The sequence below is a fragment of the Musca domestica genome, unplaced genomic scaffold (assembly GCF_030504385.1).
Source record: "Musca domestica strain aabys unplaced genomic scaffold, Musca_domestica.polishedcontigs.V.1.1 15, whole genome shotgun sequence".
Lineage (NCBI taxonomy): Eukaryota > Metazoa > Arthropoda > Insecta > Diptera > Muscidae > Musca > Musca domestica.
Genome location: NW_026712207.1, coordinates 16257403 through 16277711, shown reverse-complemented (window position 1 = coordinate 16277711; position 20309 = coordinate 16257403). Strand labels below are relative to the sequence as shown.

General features: G+C 35.3%; 1 protein-coding gene across 7 annotated transcripts in view; it reads right to left on the bottom strand.

Moving 5' to 3' along the window:
• Positions 1-229: 229 nt before the first annotated feature.
• The window catches only part of LOC101893083 (tyrosine-protein kinase Abl), a 74618-nt gene continuing 54538 nt past the window's right edge, over positions 230-20309 (bottom strand). Inside the window, exons 2-10 of one of the 7 annotated variants that reach the window (XM_059119725.1) lie at positions 17372-17425; positions 9387-9921; positions 8899-9314; positions 8191-8777; positions 7674-7881; positions 7472-7592; positions 7011-7405; positions 4206-5984; positions 230-3746 (exon numbers count right to left, since the gene is read on the bottom strand). In XM_059119725.1, coding sequence (XP_058975708.1) covers positions 3139-3746; positions 4206-5984; positions 7011-7405; positions 7472-7592; positions 7674-7881; positions 8191-8777; positions 8899-9314; positions 9387-9921; positions 17372-17425 — 4703 coding nt within the window. In that variant the 3' untranslated portion in view covers positions 230-3138. Of the gene's footprint in view, positions 5985-7010; positions 7406-7471; positions 7593-7673; positions 7882-8190; positions 8778-8898; positions 9315-9386; positions 9922-17371; positions 17426-20309 lie in introns of all 7 variants that reach the window. The other 6 variants (XM_020037316.2, XM_011294890.3, XM_005185095.4 and 3 more) reach the window with 6 other exon arrangements.

Below are 20309 nucleotides of genomic sequence, written 5' to 3'. Positions count from 1 at the left end.
TTTTTGGATTAAATTGTAAAAATTATTAACACGTTAATTAAATGGTTAAAATATCGGTTACATTATTAAAAAGTGACGTAAAATTAAATAGTATTTATTTAGTAATCTTTGAATCACTTTATCATATTTGATATTATATTTTTTTGTTAATCGGTTTTAATTTAATAATTAGATGCCGTAAGAATAATAAGTACATATTAAAGGCTAATACATATTTCTTTTGTCAATATCCATATCCATATCCGTAATCCATATATGTATAGGTTGATAATAATGATAATAGTAATTCACACCGACACATACATATATTATAATTTTAAAAGGGTTACGAAATTATTAATTCCCTCTTCTATTTTTTATATTTATGTATATTCTTTTTTTGTTTTAAGAAAGATGCGTTGTTCTGAGTTTCATTATGATTTTGATATAGACCAAAAATAAAAGAACTGAAAAGCATATTTTATGTATTTATATTTTTATACTTTCTCCTTTTGGTTTTCTTCTATAAAAATATTTAGTTTTCTCCGAAAAATTGCGGCAAAATGGACATCAAAATTTGAATATCAAATCTACATAAACGTATAATATTTTCAAGTACAACTACATGCTAAGATTAATATTCGTGATTTTTATATGTTCTATCTGTTTAATTTAATCTGCGAAAACAAAGCATATAACTTGTAAAAGAAAAATGTAACTAGAATATTTGAGTGTTCCAGTAATGGTTTGGTGGTATCATTTTCATGTTGACTCAAAAAGAAGAAATTTCAGAAATAAAAAATAATAATAACATTTTTGAGAGAAATACATTGAGAATTTTAAAAAAGCTCCACGTTATTGACAAATAACTTTATGTTTGCTCCATAAACCGAGATCATGACCAATAATCTTTTTCATTATTTTTACTTGTTTCATGCTGTAGGTTTGAGTCATTAAAACAAGTTTATGTAGGACGAATGTACTATGATAATTATAATGTGGATGATAAGTATTCTGAGATTTCAACATGTTCTTTTGGAGACCTAATACAGTTAAAAAACAATTCATATTAAGCATATGATACCTTCTATTCGTTGCTTGAATAAAATCGCTTATAGTAAGAAGCATTAATAGATTAGGTAAAGATTAGTTTTAAAATTGTGTATACCAAATATTTTTTGGCTGATGTATTCAAGAATTCAATTAAGAATCTCTTCTGTAGGGATTATCACGACAAGAAGCATTCGTTATTCTAATTTATAAGCTTCGAAAACCTGGAAATCGAATGAAATGGAGGTGGGTCCTATGCAAGATTTGGCGTAGACCTGCAAATATTTTGTTTTTGCATATGTAGTATTCACGTATGTCGCCCGGATCGATGCTACAATTCGGATATATGTTTCTAAAAATATGTTATAACTCATATTATATGCGGTAAAAAAGAACGTAACATCTATCCATCCCTTCAAAAGTCAACATATTTGGAAGAATGCTCTACTGTATGCTGTTAAAAAAATAGCTTCAATAGAAACATATTGTAAGTGGAGTTTGTCAACCTCTAGATTTACGCGTAGATTCTACAACGAATTTCAAGAAAAACAATGGTAACGAAAGTTAGTGTAATAACATTGCCGTAAAATGTAACAATACATTTGGCAGTCGCAAATTTAACCAATTTCCATACATTGTTTTGTCACCAAGTAATCTGCACCTTACCAATTACAATAAAAATTAAATGGCATTTGAAAATAAAACATAATATGTTGTGTATTATTTGGAAGATAATGACTTAATTTTTTATTGAAGTCTTATAAAATAATCATTATTTTGTTATTTAATTTAATAAAAACATAATTTTTATTTATTAAAAAATAATTTGGCTTGATAGGAAAAAATAAACAATCTATAAAAATATAATAATATTCTAAGACTAATAATAATAAACACTTCAAATAAATACATCAAATATAATAATTGCAAATTAAAGTTAAAGATTTATTTGAACAAAAATTGTGAGAAGAGAATTGTCAGAGAAATTAGGTGAATGACTTCTTAAGATATAGCATGAAAATGAACTGAATCGATGATAGGGTGTTTATTTTTTTGGAATATATAAATTATTAAAATATGTCGTAAATGTTTGTATGTTTTATAAATGTATGCATATGTATGATAATTGTATATATGAGTGTTTTATTTTATACTGTTCCGTATGTAATTATGAAATTCTACATTCTACGATATAAATGGAGTTTTTTCTTCATTTTTCGTTTTAGATGTTTCTTTTTTTGTTTTAGTTTTAGAATATGTTTTTGTGGTATAATTTTTACGTTTTTTATACTTTTTTTGTAATTTCTATTTTTGTTTTACTCTTCTTGCGTTATACATTCTAATTATTTTATTCCTCTTTTTTGTTTGTTTGTTTGTTATATGACTAGATTTTATAAATATATCATTTTTGTTGCTGTATTTTTTTCATAGATTATCGAGAAAAATATATGTATATGTATGACCATATTTTTTATGAATATATTTTGTTATAAAAAGAAGATCTAAAGCTTACAAATAATATACCTTTGCTTAGAAATTAAAATAAAAATTTTGAATTGTGGTTTTCGAGACTTTAAAATTTTCCAACAAAAACAAAACTAACACAATTGTTTTTATAATTGTTAAAGATGCTTTGAATGTAAGTGTATGTGTTTATTTCACACCAGACTTTTGGAATACGAAGGAAGGTTGTCACATTGCTGTCTTCGAGTCATATATAACCATAATCGATTGTATAGGTTGACGCATTCCATTTGCAATCCAATTGATTTGAAAACAAGACCTAATTCGCATACTTAGATATCAATAAAACATTATCCATGAAATCACATGAAAGTAATATAATTTCAATTCAATATACTTCCATATTTTTTAATCTTTCTGTCTTTTAGACAAGCGCTTAACATTTCGAAACATCTTAAACAATTTTTTCCATTGCTTTCCCCAAAGACATAGAAGGGAATTTCTTAAACCAAATCTACCCCCATAATTACATTACATTCCCTAGTATATACTCATTCCAGTGGCGTTCCGCTTCTATTTTTGCCTCTTTATGAAATTCCCTTCTGCATCTAACCACAATTCCCCGCCCGCCCCATTTCTTAATATTTACCTATGCAATGCATTCGTTATCTGTTTTAATGATTGGCCAACTTCACCCACCAAACGTTCGTTATCCTGGACATTCTTAGTGCCGGCCACGCGTAAGCTTTGCGACTGTGTTTCGACCCGTGTTACCAATTCACGGAAGTGGAATTTGGAGTGTGGCGGCATGCATTCGTTGTCAGCGAAAACGACACATGAATTTTGTAAAATATTTAACTTATCACTCAGTTGCAGCCATTGGGAGGCGGATATTGTGTTGACGGGATGCTTCAGGGAACTCTCCAATAGACTAACCAATTCCAAGATACTCTCCCGCGAGATTTGAGTGGAATTGGGTGTGGCTGCATTTGTGGGAATGTCAGTATTCCCGCCAGCTGATGCAATTTTTTGAGCCATTGGTGTGGCATAAATGGTTAGTTTGGTGGGTTTGAGTGGAACGGCCGGTTTATTGATGGTCGAGGAGGAGAGCTTGTTGTTTCCCGTTGTGGATGAGCAGGAATTGGTGTTCTCTACGAACATTGATTGCGTCATGAGATCATTATTGGCTTGGCTGACTGTATTCTCTTGGTGTTCGCCGCCGGTGAGGCCGTTATTGCTACTGCTGGTGAGCTCTGTAAATTGTGTCGAAATGGAATTGGTTAAATGTGTAGATGTTGTTGTTGAGGTGGTAACATTGGAGACGGTGGAATTGTTGGTAATGGTATTGGGGTGTTGTATATGTTGTTGGGGAGGAGGTGGAGGTGGGGGTTGCATGGGTGGTGGAGGTTTGTTATTGCTAGATCTTGGTGAAATTTGAGTGCGTTGATGCATGATAGTGGTATTGGTGCTGGTATTGGTGTTGTTGGATATCGAATTTGTGGCGCTGGTAGCGTTGGTGGGCGTGGTCAGAACGCCACCTACACCTGTTGAAGAGGGCTTAAATGCAAATTTTGGAGACAATTGATTGGAACTATTCGTGCTGGCGGAGTTTCCTTGCATATTTTGTGTAGATGCATAGTCTGGTTGATTTTGTCCTGGTTGCTCCCATAACTTTTTCAAACTATTGATACTACCTGTACTACGTCTCTTACCACCCTCTACTGTATTGTCCTGCTGGGGCGTTTCAGCTGTGTTTTCAGTGCTCACATTGGCATTTGAAATGTTGGCATTTTGAGATTGCTGTTGTTGTTGGACATGTTGGCCTTGTAAATCTATTTTGATTTCAGTCTTTTGGGTTTGATTTCCTCCGCCGCCACCACTGCACGCAGTTGAGCTTGCATTGGAAGCAATACTGAATTTGGTCTCATCTTTATTATGGCCTAGGGTCGATGAACCAGAACTTATGATTGGTTTGGAATTATTTGTCGTTGTGGGTGTCTTTGTTGCTTCTTTCTCATTGTCTTTTTTAGGTTCCTTCTGGTTGTTGTCTCTAATATCATTAGCCTTTGTTTCGACTTTGCGTAAGTGTGCCTTAAAATCAATTATGTTTGATGGTGCATCGGGCTTCTGGGTAGGTGTGGGCACCTTTTTCGGTTCGACTTTCTTAAGTTGAGCTTTAAATGTGTTCGAGTTACTGGCATTTTGCTCCGACGTTGTAGAGGGAGATTTCGGTGATGTATTGTTTGTAGCCACTTTGGCTTGCTTAGGTAAGTTCATGCTTTCGGCCAATTCGTTGACTAGCAAGGAAACTGGATCAACTCCTCCGCCGTTACCATTTTGCAGACTAGCCGATGCTAAATTATTCTCTTTCACTTGTCTGTCTTTGATTTCAGCCATTAGCTTTTCCTTCATGTCTTGATTCTGACTGCCGTTATTATTGTCTGGGGCTGCTGGAGTTCCCAACGAACTGCACGAGTCTGTGGATGGCTCCCGTTTTCTTAATGATACACCGAATCTTGAGCTGGCTTCCTCCACACTAGGTGCTGTATTTGACACATCATTACAACTAGTTTTAGCCGATATATTACCCACCGAATACTGTGGCGGTTGTTGTTGGTGGTGCTGCGTTTGCATGGGGAATGGAGGAACAATATCACAATCTGGCTGTGGTGGTGGTGGAGGAGGCATAGTTTCAAATTCCTCTGGAGGTGGTGGCAAATCCAATGGTGGTGGTGGAAACTCTAAATTTGCCAATGCGGGCTGTTGATTTCGCTTTGGCGAATTACTTGAACTATTGCCCCGGAAGGAGGAAAAAGTCATCATGCTGCTGCCATCAGCAGTTGTACGATGTCTTTGGAGTTTATTTAGACTGGCCGAAGCATTGTTCTGCATGGTAACACCACCCGATGAATTGCTTCTTATCATTTGTTGTGGCAATGGTGATGCAGCAACGGGCGTTTTTGGCGTTGAATTCAAAACACGTCCACTGAGCCCATTTGTAACACAGTTAGTACTTGCCTGAGGAGGCTGTGGAAGAATGCCAGGTGTGCTTTCGTTCGAATCTTCTAAGCTATCCAAAAACTGACCGATTCTCTGTACCTTGGGCAAAGTACCATAGCGATTGACGACACGTTTGACGTTCATAACTTCCAAAGCTCCCACTTGTATTGGTTGAGCCGTGCCAACTGTATTTTGGTTTGTAGCATCCGGTCTAGAATGTTGAGATCTCTTACTTTGTCGTGTTTCCAAACCTCTATTGCCCATTACGGGAGTTGGTCTTTTGAACGAGGAATGTGTTTGAGCTCCTCGTGCAGCGATGTTGTTACCAGCCGCCACGTGCATAGAGTGTTGCATTTTCTGCTGCTGGTGTTGAGTTGGTAAATTTTGTTCAAGACTATCGCCAGTGTGATCAGTGTCGGGATCTCCGCCACCAGTATTGTCGTTTTCCGAGTCATAACGTTGATTAAGATTATTAATATCACGTGTCAAACCTGTTGTTTGAGACAAAAAAGGAAGAGAAATCGATTAGTTTGGTCAGATATTTTATTCGGCAAATCATAATCCTATAGAAAATATTATGAAAAGATGAAAAGTATGTATTAGGTGATAATTTCAATATTTAAAACGTTGCGAGGTTAAGGCGGGCAGTAAATCGTTTTCCAAATTCCAAAGCGTAGCAAGAAAATGAATGTAAAGCAATAAATATGCAAAAAAATCAATAAATCGAAAATTTAAATAATAAAATTAAATAATGTCCCTTAAAAGTATACGTTGTATATAACATGCTGGAATTAATTATTCGCGTGACAATACAATTTCAAAAATATATTATTTCATTGTTGCAAAATGGTCAGGCTTAATTCCTTTATTGTTGTTTTTATAAAAACAACGTTTCTTTGAAGACAGCATTATTGTAGTTATGACTGAATTAAAACATGAAATTTGCTATTAATATTTAAGATGATACCTTTTGGGACATTAAATATTGTAATTAAGAAAAAAATACATATACGTATAGACACCACAACTACGAAGTAATTTAATAGCAGTTATCTTTACATTATTCAAATGGAGTCAAATGACTAAATATTTAAAAATACCAGATTACTCTTTAGAAAACTTCCAAACTTTTTCCTCTCAAATGATTTTACGCTTTTGAGGTTCATAATTGAATATAGAACTTGTCGGTTAGACTATGTCTAACGATTACAAAGTGAATTAATATTCGCAACTAAAAGCCAGTCAATCATCATTTTCAAGTGAGTTTTGCAAGAGAACAGTTAGTAGTTAAAGTCCTGTTTAGATCAAATATAGGCGATTAATAGATTCAAAGGCGAGTGTCCTTTCAAAAAGACAATACTGCTGGTGTTAGTAGTTTCTATGTGAAATTAAAAAGCTACACAAAGAAATAAGATTAACAAATAACTAAAAAACCAAACACTTACAAATAACCAAGACAAAGGAACAATAAACAAAATACCAAACATATACAAGAAAGAAAAGAAAAAATAAAATACATTTCGTCTTACTGCGCTTCGGACAAATACCTCGAAATAATATATCAACTAGAAAACTACTGCATGAGGAGGATTTTTTAATAGCAAACCCCGTTGTAGGATTGTGGGGGACAGAATTTTGAATTTCGTTCTTCTGTAATTTTTGTGTACAAGAAGAGGGATTATTAACAACAAAGGATCTGTTGCTGTTGTTATGATTTTTGCTGATATTGTTGTTGTAGTTGTTGTTGAAAGCAGAGTAAAAGGTCGAATGTGAGGGTTTACAAGTTCTACTTAAGGTAAACGATCTGTAAACAGTTTTACCATTTGTATGCATTTCATCGATCAGTTGTCGAGTAGATGCACCCGTTGGATCTTCATCGCGGTAAGTGCTATCACGACTCGATGACAGAAGACTGTAAGAAAAATAAATATATTTAATTAATTTCATTATCATTTTTGCCGAATAAACAGATTTTTACCTTGTTCTCTTGGGTGGAGCTGGAGCCTGCTTGCCTTGTTTGTTGGTGGTTCTGCGCATTTGTACATTGCCTTTGCCTTGACTGGAAAATGTCGACAATTTGGTTGATGTTGAACCAGTTTCTAGAATTAAAATAGAAATGTAATTTACACGCTTCTCAGATATGCCAGCGCATAGAAATGTATACGGCTCTATTCACTCACCTGACATTGGTGTACTGGCTTGCTGATCGTGATGACCACCTGGTGTTAGACCACCTCCGCCACTATTACCGCTACCACTTCCGCCGCCACCACCCTGTATACCCTTTTTCGTCATTTGTGGCGTTAAGCTTTGACCGATATTTGTCGTTGACGCTGACGTCGTCGTGGCGTTCAATTGTTTTTCGACCGCTTCAGTTATAGATGATTCCTGCAGATCGAAGAAATTAAGATGTGCTTGTCCATTATTATTGTTATTTGCTTTATCTAAACAATTGATTTCTAGTCTTTTATTAGTAATGTCTCTACAATGTAGTAAAGCATTGTTGTTATAGCCATGATTTTGATGCTGTGCCCACTCACTATCGTGATCCGTGAGTCGAAATCAAAGCTCAATGCCGTCGTCCTCATATTCATCGTCACCATCAATATTATGATCGTCATCATTCCTATGATAACCAACACCAACTCCACCACCAACACCAATAACACCACAACCACTTTCCCATAATTCACCCACCTGAAACATATGTTCCAGAGCATGATGTATGCTCTTAAATGTCGGTCTATCCGCCGCATTCCATTGCCAACACTGACGCATTAGATCATATACTTCTGGTGGACATCCCGGTGGTCTTTCCATGCGATAGCCTTTCTCCAGCTTGTGAAAGACATCGGTAAGATCAATTCCCGGATATGGTGACATACCATACGTCGCTATTTCCCACAGTAGAACACCAAATGCCCAAACGTCAGATTTCGTACTGAACTTATTGTAGGCCAATCCCTCGGGGGCGGTCCATTTGATTGGGAACTTGGCGCCCGCATGTGCCGTATAGGTGTCATCACGCATCAGACGAGCCAAACCGAAATCGGCAACTTTTACCAGTTTGTTGTCGCCTACCAAACAATTACGGGCGGCCAAGTCGCGGTGTATATAATTACGAGATTCCAAGTAGCTCATACCCGAAGCTATTTGTGTGGCCATGTAGAGTAAGGCCACAGCATCTAATGTTTCTCGGCCGGCAGAACGTAAGAAGTCCAAAAGATTGCCGTGAGACATAAATTCGGTGATAATATAAAAAGGAGGTTCTCGTGTGCAAACACCTTAGGGTGAAGAGAGAAAAGACAAGGAAATATAATTTAGAATCTATCTGTTTGCGTTTTTTCTTATATTTTTCTATTTCTCGTTATTCCATTCATTCTTTTTTGTCCGCATATAACTTACCAATTAGTTGCACTAAATTTGGGTGTTTCATTTCTTTCATAATGGCTGCCTCTTCAAGGAAATCCTTAAGTGCCATCGTGTCTTCTTTGAGGGTTTTAACAGCCACTGTGTTGCCATAGCGCTTCCATATGGCTTCGTATACTTCGCCGTATTGTCCGCCGCCCAATTTGTGTTTCATAACAATATCAGTACGGCAAATTTCCCATTCATCCGGCTCGGGGCTAAGGGGAAACACTGTTGGCTTATTTTGCTTTGGTGCAGGATACAGGAGGGGTGTAATCAGTCCATGACCCTCATGTGGTACACTATGATGGTGTACCAATTCGGCTAGAGTATTAAATTTGGCTTCAGCAGTAACGAACACCTTACCATCCGGATCTTCGGAAATGCGATAATGATAAACTCTCCCTTCATATCTGTATAAAAGAAAAGGGGGTGGAGTGTTATGCTACTATTGACCAATTAGAATGTGTTTTTAAAGCCATTACCTTAAGCTAATACTTCTTTGTCCGGGTGAACTTTCACTTTCTCTGACCAGAAAACTACCATTTATTCCGGAACTGAGCAAATATTCGGCAGCATTACGTGATATAGGACCATGATACCAAGAATGCTTTTCCAGCGAATTCAGTGGTGTGACATAGTTTGAGGGGACCCAACCGACATTACCCGAATCGGAATGTGCTTCACACCATTCGCCGGACTTATTGTATGACAATATGCGAACCTGTTCGCCTTTCTTGAGGCTTAACTGATTTTCACCACCCGCTTGGAAATCGTATAAGGCCACAAAAAGCTGTGGATCATCTTCTTCGGGTCCAGGCGCTAGCAGATTCTCTTTGGAAGTCCATCTGTGGGCCGATTCAAAACCTGAAGTTGTAGAACTATGTCCTTGACTATGTGATTGTGTGGTATGCAGGGAAATGCCATCTTGAACCAAATGATCGGAAGAATCGCTGACACCGCCCAAAATTGTAGAGCCTGGTGGTATGTGAGGCAGAGGACGTGATTGTAGCAAAGCTTCTGCAAATAGAAAGCAAAAAAATATATTATTATATTGAAAAAGAGAAACGAGAAGGTCAAATGTGAAATGAAATTATTATCTATCTAAAACATATATTTTACAGATCTATAATGTTTCTATGAGAGTGAATTGGCATAAGTAACCCAGGGTTTACAATTTATTACTGAGAAAATTTACTCAGTAAAAATTATTGAGTTATAAAAAAATAGATCTAATGTTCTCGTCACATGAAATAAACATACACACATTTCGATTTAGGTTTGAAATAAAGTTGAGATTACAGTTTAGAATTCATCCTTGTACATGATAAATGTGGCGAAAACCAGAATATATATTCTGGAAATTCGAGGTAAAAAGTTTCTAGGTATACATAGAACATTGGTTAAATTCCCTGTATTTTAGGATGAAACTGAACCCAATCAACAGCAATGGGTGACAGATATTCTATTCTTAAATTTAAAAGAAAAGTTATTCCAAGGTAATTTGTAAACAAAATCCAAGGTGAAATGAGGCATAACCGCTTAACCACCCATCTCACTGGCTTTTTGCTATTCCTCAACACAGGAAAAGCCATGAATGACAATAACAATAACCACAAAAACGGTTACAAGAAAAGCATAATAACCGAGAGCAGCATAAATGACAAATACAAAGAAAGTAGAAAAAATACGAAATAAAAAGAATGAAAAGTAAACTGAGCCACAAGAAGTTGCAGAGTTGTTGTCTTGCTATTCTTTTCCCGAGCTATTCAAGACAAAACATTTTAACTAAACTTGTTTCCGCCTCGTTCTCTCGAAATTCATTAAATAATTCTTTTCCACGTTTGTTTTTTGCTTCATCAGCCGAATCGGCGGTGGGGAAAGATGTTTGCCATGGACGTTTTCCATTGTGTTCTTGACAAAGGTTCTCACATTGAGACAGCTTGGAATGTTGCCTATTTATGTGGGTTTTCGTAATGATGTAATGTATCTTAAGATTTGTAACATTGGTTATTTCCCAGGTGTGGGAATTCTTTGTGAGGTTGTTTGTCTCGTAAAAAGATACTTAGAGGGAAAAACGAAGGCATATAAAATATGTGCCAATTTGGATGTGTTTTGAGATACATGTGGATACCTGATATATGGACGATAAGTTACAAATGTGTATCTTCTAGAAGTCACTGAATGTTTTTTTGGCATTTAGCCCAACTTCATACCTTCTAAGTTTGGATACATTTAGATATAAATTTTCAATTTCTCTGTACCCAATTTCTTATTGGATGTCATTGCCTTTATTGAAATTATTTATTAATTTTAATATCGATTCATTAAAGACGGCTAACGGCCTGTGTTGTATGTTATTTGCGGTCCTCTACGGATACACAAATCAATTTTTGAAATTAATATTTATGTGGCTGCAGTGTATTAGGTTTTCTTGACGAGACAAGAAATGTTAACAAATAAAAAAACATGCAACCAAATCATTGTGGAAAAGTAAATATAAAATATTGCTAACATCTGCGGTGTAAATGTCAATTTTTGTTGTATTCATTTACGAGAAGATATCCAATGATATCTTCGCCGTGGCTCCGATCACGCATGAGTAATGACCTTTTTCGTGGGTGGCGTTGGTGGTTGTAAACTACACCTAATTTTCTTGGTTAGGTCAATTTCATTTGAACTCAATACAAAGTAGACCGGAACAATTGATGAATTGAAGTAGAAAGAAAAAGACTCAAGAGATTTTTTACGTTTGCAAATAAGATATGTTGATGGTGTGTCAATGTCTGTTTTTGGAGTATTTTTTACATTTGAAAATATTACAATGTAGATTTATGTTGACAATTATCAGCTACCAGGATTTTTATTTAATGAAAATTGAAGTCAGTTTAAAATTAGAGAATATTCGGATGGAAGATGCCGTGGGGATCTTCGAGAAAACCTGAGCCCCATATGGGTTTGAAATAAAACATAGAAGTGCGTCAAAATTTTTTAGCATGAAGTAAATTTTCGAAATTTTGAATTGGAAAAAAATTTATTGGATTGGATTAAAATGTAGATATTATCCTTAAAGAACTTAAATTTATAGGTATTTTGTAGGGTATTTCAAATATGAATAAAATACAATATAAGATAAAAAAAAACTGCAACAAAGTCGAACGCCATGATATTTACAATTTTTTTAAATGTTATTGAATGAAAGCAAAAAATATCGGAAATAACTCCAAATTTAGAATAAGTTTAAATTTGCTCGAATTGGTCAAAATAGAAACGGCCTTACGGCCTTCAAAACGGCCAATGAAACCGTTAAACGCTGCCCGAATGTCTCTTTGCGGTATTTTGGCCCATTACCGGGGAAGCGTTTGCTTAAGGTGATCGACACTTTGGGATTTTTTAGTGCCAACCTTGCTTTTCAAAATACTCCAGACACAATACTTCATTTCTTCTGATGTCGATAAATACGAGCGGAGAGCGACTATCGATTGTTATGGCGACCCACACCATCACCATGGTCGGCGATTGAGTTCTGTTGGCCAACCGAAGGTGCACATTTTCAGCTGGCCTCTTTGGCAAGTAAACAAGATCATTTGTTTGTTTACAAACTGCTGGACAACGAATGTTTTCTCATCGGAAAAATCAAATTCGGCAGTTCACTACTTTCGGCCTAGCGAAGCAACTCTTAAAATCTTTGGAGTCTATTTACTTTCTGTTGCGGTGTAAGTTTTTGCACTTTTTGGAAATTCAATGGCTTTACCCCGAGATCATTTTTCAATATTTGTCGAATGGAATATTGCGATACGTTCAGCTCACGAGCCATTTTTCGTCTACTGCGACGCGGGTTTTGATCAAGGCGCTTCTTTACTTTCCGAACCATTTCTGCTGATGTTGCTGTGTTCTTCCGTCCACTTTCTTGACATCGGGCTAAGCTACCAATATCACGTTAACGAGCGATGGTACGAGACACAAAAAATTTATTCACATTTAAATGCTGGAGTGCTCTAACGATAGGCACTTGTGGTTTTCCAGCCAAATATAAAGAAATCACATTATCACGATTGAATTCCATCACGAATATCTTTTTTTCTGGAAAATTCTGACCAAAAAGGTTTTTTACGCTTGTAAACAATATAATGAGCTGTCACTGGAATAATTTTAACAGCTGTCGGACGAGTGGCTTAGAAATGACAGCAGTCTGAAATTGGTAGCAGTTTTTTCATCTCATCCTGTACATGACTGTATGGAAAATCTAGAACTTTTGTGAGTGTGTGGTACAAAAAAAGTGGACCGATATATCCTACTACAGTACTGTTCCAAGTTAAAAAAATATTGAATCGGGTACTAGTTCTATGTTTGTAAGTGATATTATTATTTTAAATTTTGACCATTTGACAGGAAGGAGGGATAAGTGTATCTCATAGTGTCTTCGGATATTGGGATACGTGTTTATTATTATATTATTATTTCTTTTTATATTTAACATTAACAGAGCAGACCGATTATATGGCACAACTTCCAATTCGTTCTAAGCTTCAGAAAAAGTATTACAACTTGTACGGTTTGTACTCCCCTCTCTTTGAGAGTTATTGTGAGCACCACCTGGACATACAGACGGACATGACTTGATCGATTTCGAATGCCCTGGAGCGATTTCATTCAAAGAGAAATGGAAGGCTCATTTTGGCTATATTCAATCATATAATCTCTCTCTATAATCATAAGTCTGAGTGTATAAAAATCTGGGATATATACTTCAATTTTTAGCTATCTATAATTGACGATTTTAAATAAAATTCTATTATGAAACAATAAAAAAAACATTTTTACAAATTTACATCCGATTCCCATAACAAATAGCGCAAGAGACTCACAAATCCGTATCGGATATAAGTCATGTTCAAAACTTTTATATTAATATTCTTCACAATACCTTCGTAAACCGTTCTGTAGCAAAGTAATTATAAACAAAAACAAATATCCACAAACTGCTTGAGAGAAAACTGTCAAAAAGCGGGTAGACGTCGTTTTTCGTCTGTTTGGAACGTGAATTATTGTTAACCACATAGATACACACAATATATATGTATAGGTGTAGAAACGAGTGACAATTATTCAGGAAATAGAACAATACGGCAATTATTTAAATTAGGTTATATATGGGTCATTACATTAGATTTGAAAAGATTACACGGGGTTGTCGATGTTCGGTATTTGAAAGAGGAAAGACAAGATTGGTGAGCTTGAATCAATACACTATTTCAGCTAGGATTTACTTCAAATGGAATAAGCTCTAAAGAGTACATTCACTCCAACGTAAAAATTAAGTTGAACCATAAAACTATGAACAAATTAAAAATTTCCAATGGAAACACCCATTTCGGATCAATCACACATGGGCCTAACATTCAAAATATTTTGTTAAGCCCAGAGAGTGAATAAACAAATAGAAGAGCAGACAAACGGTTTGGGTATTGATGCGTGTCTGACGCTAGGTATTTTCTGTGTTGCACTTACATACATACGTATGTATGAGTATGCCACCTAATAAACAAAATAAAACTGCTTTCCATAAACAATGAAGAGAACTGTAAATAGAGTTTGTGTGGGTAAATGGAAACGGAAGTCATAATAGTTCCGGTGTTTGAAGCAAACGCATGACTTTTCCCCTAAACCTGCAGCAGACACAAAAACACACGCACTTTTCACGGAGTATGACGTGAAACGTTTAATTGGTCGAAACAAACATAGATTGTCATTTATAAACTAGGCAAATAATTGTTTATGAAAATTAACTTCTAGAGCAGAGCCAATGAATGGAGTTTGCTTACAAATAGATTGGTTTGTATGTATCATGAAAAACGACGATAATTAATAAGTATCATCTATAAGAAACATTCAAATTAGTTTAGACTCCCCCTAGGAAAATATTTCCTTTTAAAGATTTATATTTGATTTTGATGTTTCCACAACACATTCATATTGACCCACTTAAATAACAATAATGACCCAATGTGTAGGCGGCACGCACGCTCGCACGTCCGTTTAACAATGGCCAGCCAATAACAATAATACCCTACCAGAATGGTGCCATTCATAAAGACATGACCGTTAAATCATTCAACCACAAAACTTATTACAAAGTTCACATAGGAATTTGTTGATGTGGAACAAAAGAGTTGTCTGGGGGAACTCCCAGTCTCCGATGATCATTTGTCGCTGCCGCAGAGTCGTAAGGAAATTAAGATAAAGTGAATAGCATTTCCTTATTGGAATTAGAATACAATGAGATCTCTGTTTTCTTCCATTTACATAAAATGTGTGCCGGTGGGCTAGTCAGGGTCTAGAAATGATCATCGTTGATCAGTCATATCTCGCACATCCCGTTTGCATGGAAATTCATCAGCATGCTTTAAAGATTTCATGGGAAATAAACAAATGCCTGAGAATTATTAAGCGAAGTAGATGAAAATGTTAATTGTTCTTCAGGCAGAAAGAATGCAATAGAAACAATGAATTAGAAAAGAAATGAAATGGAAAATAAAAATATAAGAAATATATTGAATGGTCAATGAACCGTACAAAATGTAATAGACTCAATAATGTCATACCCCAAGGTGTGTAAAGAGATCAATTTTTTATATGAGTAGTTATTTAGCATCAAATAAAAATATGACAATACAAAAAAATCCATGATCTTTTCAAGATCATGTGCTGCTAGAAATTTGGGAGTTTGGCATAGTAATTTGAATTGTGTCTAGGATGGTTGGTATTGAAAATGGGGTATATCCGCCCACGTTTTGGGATAGCGTCTATATAACAATAGTTCCCGATATTCGGTATTTTAGTGGTCTTAGTCACATTTTCCTACCAAGTCTAAAAATTGGTACCTGCAGTTCGTTATGTTTTTTAGCTTCAGTGACGGAACATTGTATATATACAGGGTCCGACAGCTGTTAAAATTATTCCACTGGCAGTTCATTATATTGTTTACTAGCGTACAAAAGCATTTTGGTGAAATTTTCCAGAAAAAAAGAGTTCAGCTGTAAATGTGCACCTTCGGTTGGCCACCTTGAACTCAACCGCCGGCCATGGTGATAATGTGGGCCGCCATAACAGCCGATGATCGCTCTCCGCTCGTATTATTCGACAGTGGCATCAGAATAAATGCCGAATATTATCGTGAAAATATTCTGGAGGGTGTATTAAAACCTTGGGCACGAAAACATTTTGGCCGCAAACCTTGGACATTCCAACACGACTCAGCACCATCGCACTCAACACGCGCTACTTAAGAATGGTTACAAAATAAGATTTCTCGCTTCATTTCCAGCGCATAATGGCCACCAAAATCTCCGGATACCAATCCGTTGGAGTATTTCGGAAAGCAAGGTTGGCACTAAAAAATACCAAAGTATGGATCACCTCAAGCAAGCGCTTCGCCGGGAATGGGCCAAAATACCGCAGAGCAACATTCGGGCAACTGTGACGGTTTCATTGGCCAAAATTCGTGCCAAAGGTGACCAATTCGAACAAATCTAAACTTATTCTAAAATTTGATGCTATTTCCGACATTTTTTTCTTTCATTCATTAAAATATAAAAAAAATAAAATTATGGCGTTTGACTTTGTTGCAATTTTTTATCTTTAAAGTCTAGAAATACGTTTTGGTCCTTCAAGATATAATCAATTTTTGCACAAGGTAGTTTTTTTTTACATTAACTTGTACTGAGTCCTTTGACTAATGGTACTCTCCAATAGAATATTGATACATATTTATGCCAATTCAGTACATGCGGAATATGATGACTATATCGGAGCCTTTATGACTTTATTGTAAGTTATGAAAATTTTGTGAAAAAGATCGTGAGATCAAATGGAACTTTTGCTGTAGACAAATTAACAATTAAATAATTTTCTATATTTTAATGGATTTGTAACTAAATTAAATACTTGAAAATTTACGCCAGAGTTTATAAAGCCAATAACTGAGCTCTAAAATAATTGTTTTATAAATACTTTGAATAGTATCCGATGATATTAAAACATATAAAGCAATATATATAATATATATGAATATTAATTATCTGAATACGAGGCATGTAAAAACCCCTGTGTCATTGTTTGCAGTTTCTTATCTAATCGTCACGTTAATAATTTTTTTGCAAAGCTTTGTTCCGCTTAATTTTTATCGACAGACATTGTTTGGCTAAACAATCTTTTTTTTATTAACTGAAGTGCAAATATGTCTTTGGCAAATTCGCAAAGTGTTTCGACGTCAGTCTTTCGTTTACTCTGTGGGAGAGTTTTGGCAGATATGATAAGGTGTTAACAAGTATAACTAATCAGTTGATATGAGATAGAGGAAAAGTTTTAATGTGTTATATAGCAGCATAAGATGTAGAAGGAACAGAATGTCATGGATTTTTTTTTTTTTTTGAAAACGATTTAAAACAAAAATTGTGTTATATTTTACCTAAATTCATTTGATATTTTCCTGTATCACGGTGTGGTAGTCTGTGTAGTGTACCTAAAATAGAAGTGCAATAGAAGATATATCAGCAAAAAGGATTTAGGATTTTGGTTTTTTTTTATTATTTGTTAATATAATACATATAAACTTATATGGAGATAGGGAAAAGAATTTTGTAAAAAAAAGTAAAAATTATGTGAGAAAATATATACAACAATGGTTGGGAATAACGACCGCTTAATGAAAAAAGGAAATTATGAAAATGAAATGTTAATGACATGTTCAGGGAATTGAAGACTCGAGACTGTGTTTGACTGCAAATTATTGCCCCTGATGGTAAATCCAATCTTAAAGAGTCATTGTTCCACTTTTTTCTTGTCAGCATGATTGTTGTTTCCTAGTTTCTTTTGTTGCCATGAATGGCGTTCTTTGGTAGGGTTATGTCGTCGTCGTAACCCCACCAACATCACCATCACTAAATCATTTTCATAGCGGATGCCCAACAATAGCAGCAGAGAATATGCTGCGGATGACACATATATCAACTTGAAATCGTGAGATCTTAAACGATTAGATGCACAAGTGCAAATGATTTGGGAAAAAGTATTTTCCTCTTTGAAAGAGTTCGGTGTTTATTGGCAAATGAGTGAAACGTAGAAGTGTAGTGGATTGTGGAAGTGTAGTGTAGCAGTAGGTATTTCTTAGACAGCATGATGCCATGTAACACAAAATCTATGTATTATATACAAATCTTAAATGTTAACAACAACAAAGATATTTGTTAAATCTGATTGTGTATTTGGAAAAAAACAAACATTTCGTTCATTGACCTTAAAAGCTGAAGTATCTTTGCATTTTAGTAATATTATTGTTATTTATTGTTAGTCGTTAATAGTAGAAGTCAAGGCAAGTCTGACTTGGATTGAAATTAGGATATGAGATATTTTTTTGGATTCTAAATAGAATGCAATACAATCATATGGTGATTTCAAAAAAGGGTAAAAAAATATTTTTATATAAAAAATGTGAAAAACGCATGCATTTGTAATATGCTAAAAATATTGATTGCATATTCGAGTTAAATTTGGTCTTTCCATTGAATTCAGCGGTCTAGCCATGTACCACGTATGGTTGGAATTTTTCTATTAAAAGTACCAAATCTGAAAAAAAAACTTGGATCTCATTATTCATCGGACCATTTTTGAAGTTTATTATCAAGTCGCCAATTAAACATTTAGAATAATTCATAAAGAAAGCAAATCCTATAAGACGATTATCTCCCCACAGAGTTATGAATTGACGTACAGATGGCGCTATATTGTGCTTCAAATGTTTTATTAGTTTTTAAAATAGGACTTACGATCAGAAGAGTTTAATTAAAATACATAGAAGAAAAAGATGGGACGGATGCTTATTTCATGTTTTATAAGAGTTATAATTATTCAAAATTTTGACCCGTTGTGGAGAAGTGCCATAAGGAATAGTCCGATTTTGTTCATCTAATTAGCAGATCTTGTGTTGGTAGAAGTATTGGGATTAACCGAGTTTGAAAGTAATTGAATGCTCATTTTGCATTTTGTAAGAGTCATAATTATTCAAAATTTTGGTCCTTTGTGGGGGAAGTACCAGAAGTAATGGTGCGATCTCCACCATCTTTACAGCAGATCTTGTGCTGATAGAATTATTGAGATGTGCCAAGTTTGAATGGAATCGGAGGTTAATTTCGCGTTTTAAGCCCTTAATGGATATTCAAAATGTTGACCGTTTGTTGGAAGCTATCAGAAGGAGTGGACCGATTTTTCCCAGCTTCAGATTAGACCTTAGGTTAATAAAAATATTGTGATGTGTGAAATTTGAAGACAATTGGACTGTTATAACAAAGTATATAAGAGTAATAATTATGCAAAATGCTGATCCTTTGTGGGGGAGGCACTTAATGGTCTGGACCAATATTATCCATTTTCGCACCTCATCTAACACTGGTGCAAATATTAGGATTTGCAAAGATGGATCATCCTTTCTCTTTCTGTGCAATCAAATATTTTCTTTCAAAATTTCGACCTTTTGTGGGCGATATACTAGAAGGAGTGAACCGATTTTGCCAATATAAGTTTGACAATAAAATTACGATATACTAAGTTTGGACCAAATCGAATAATCCCTTCGAGAGTTATCGTCCGTACAAGCCAGACAGACAGACTAACGGACGGACATCGCTAGATCGACACCAAATGTCCTGAAACGGATTTGGTCCAAAGAGACATGGGGTCTAAAACAGTTATTTCAATGAGGCACGTTTTGGGCATATCAAATAATATATACCCTCTATAGCCATATGGCTGAGGGCATAAAAATGTATATTCCATCCGCCAATATATAAAACGTTATTTTTAAGCTATTGCCAGCTCACGTACGTTTCGTATTTTATTTCCCTTACAAACGAAAGAAGGCTTGGAAATCATTGAATTTAAGTATCAAATGACGTGTTCCGTTAGGAAAGTTCATTGTGCGTCCCTCCATTTTATGAATAGCTCATTTTTGGATTAACGGGTACATAAATAAGCAGAATTGTTGATTTTAAAGCGAATATCAGCTAGAAGCATTGCAAGAGTTACAGTTTGATGCGGTTGGGGCTGTTGGCATCATTGGGGCCGTACTTCTTCAAAGATGCTACCAATAATATCGCAACTCTGAATGGTGAGATCTACCGTGAATGTTTTTTTTTTTTGCCCAAAATGCTAGAGTTTAAATTGTATGACAAAACGACAAAACGGTGTCACATGCCACACAGCACGCTTAACAATGGACTTCATGAGAGGCGAGTTCGCTATACATTTTAGTTCACGTTCGGAACTGTTCGATTTGCCACCTAGATCTGTGATATGATGCTTTAAGATTATGTTTGTGGGCCATATTAAAGCTCAGGCCTATACAGACCAGC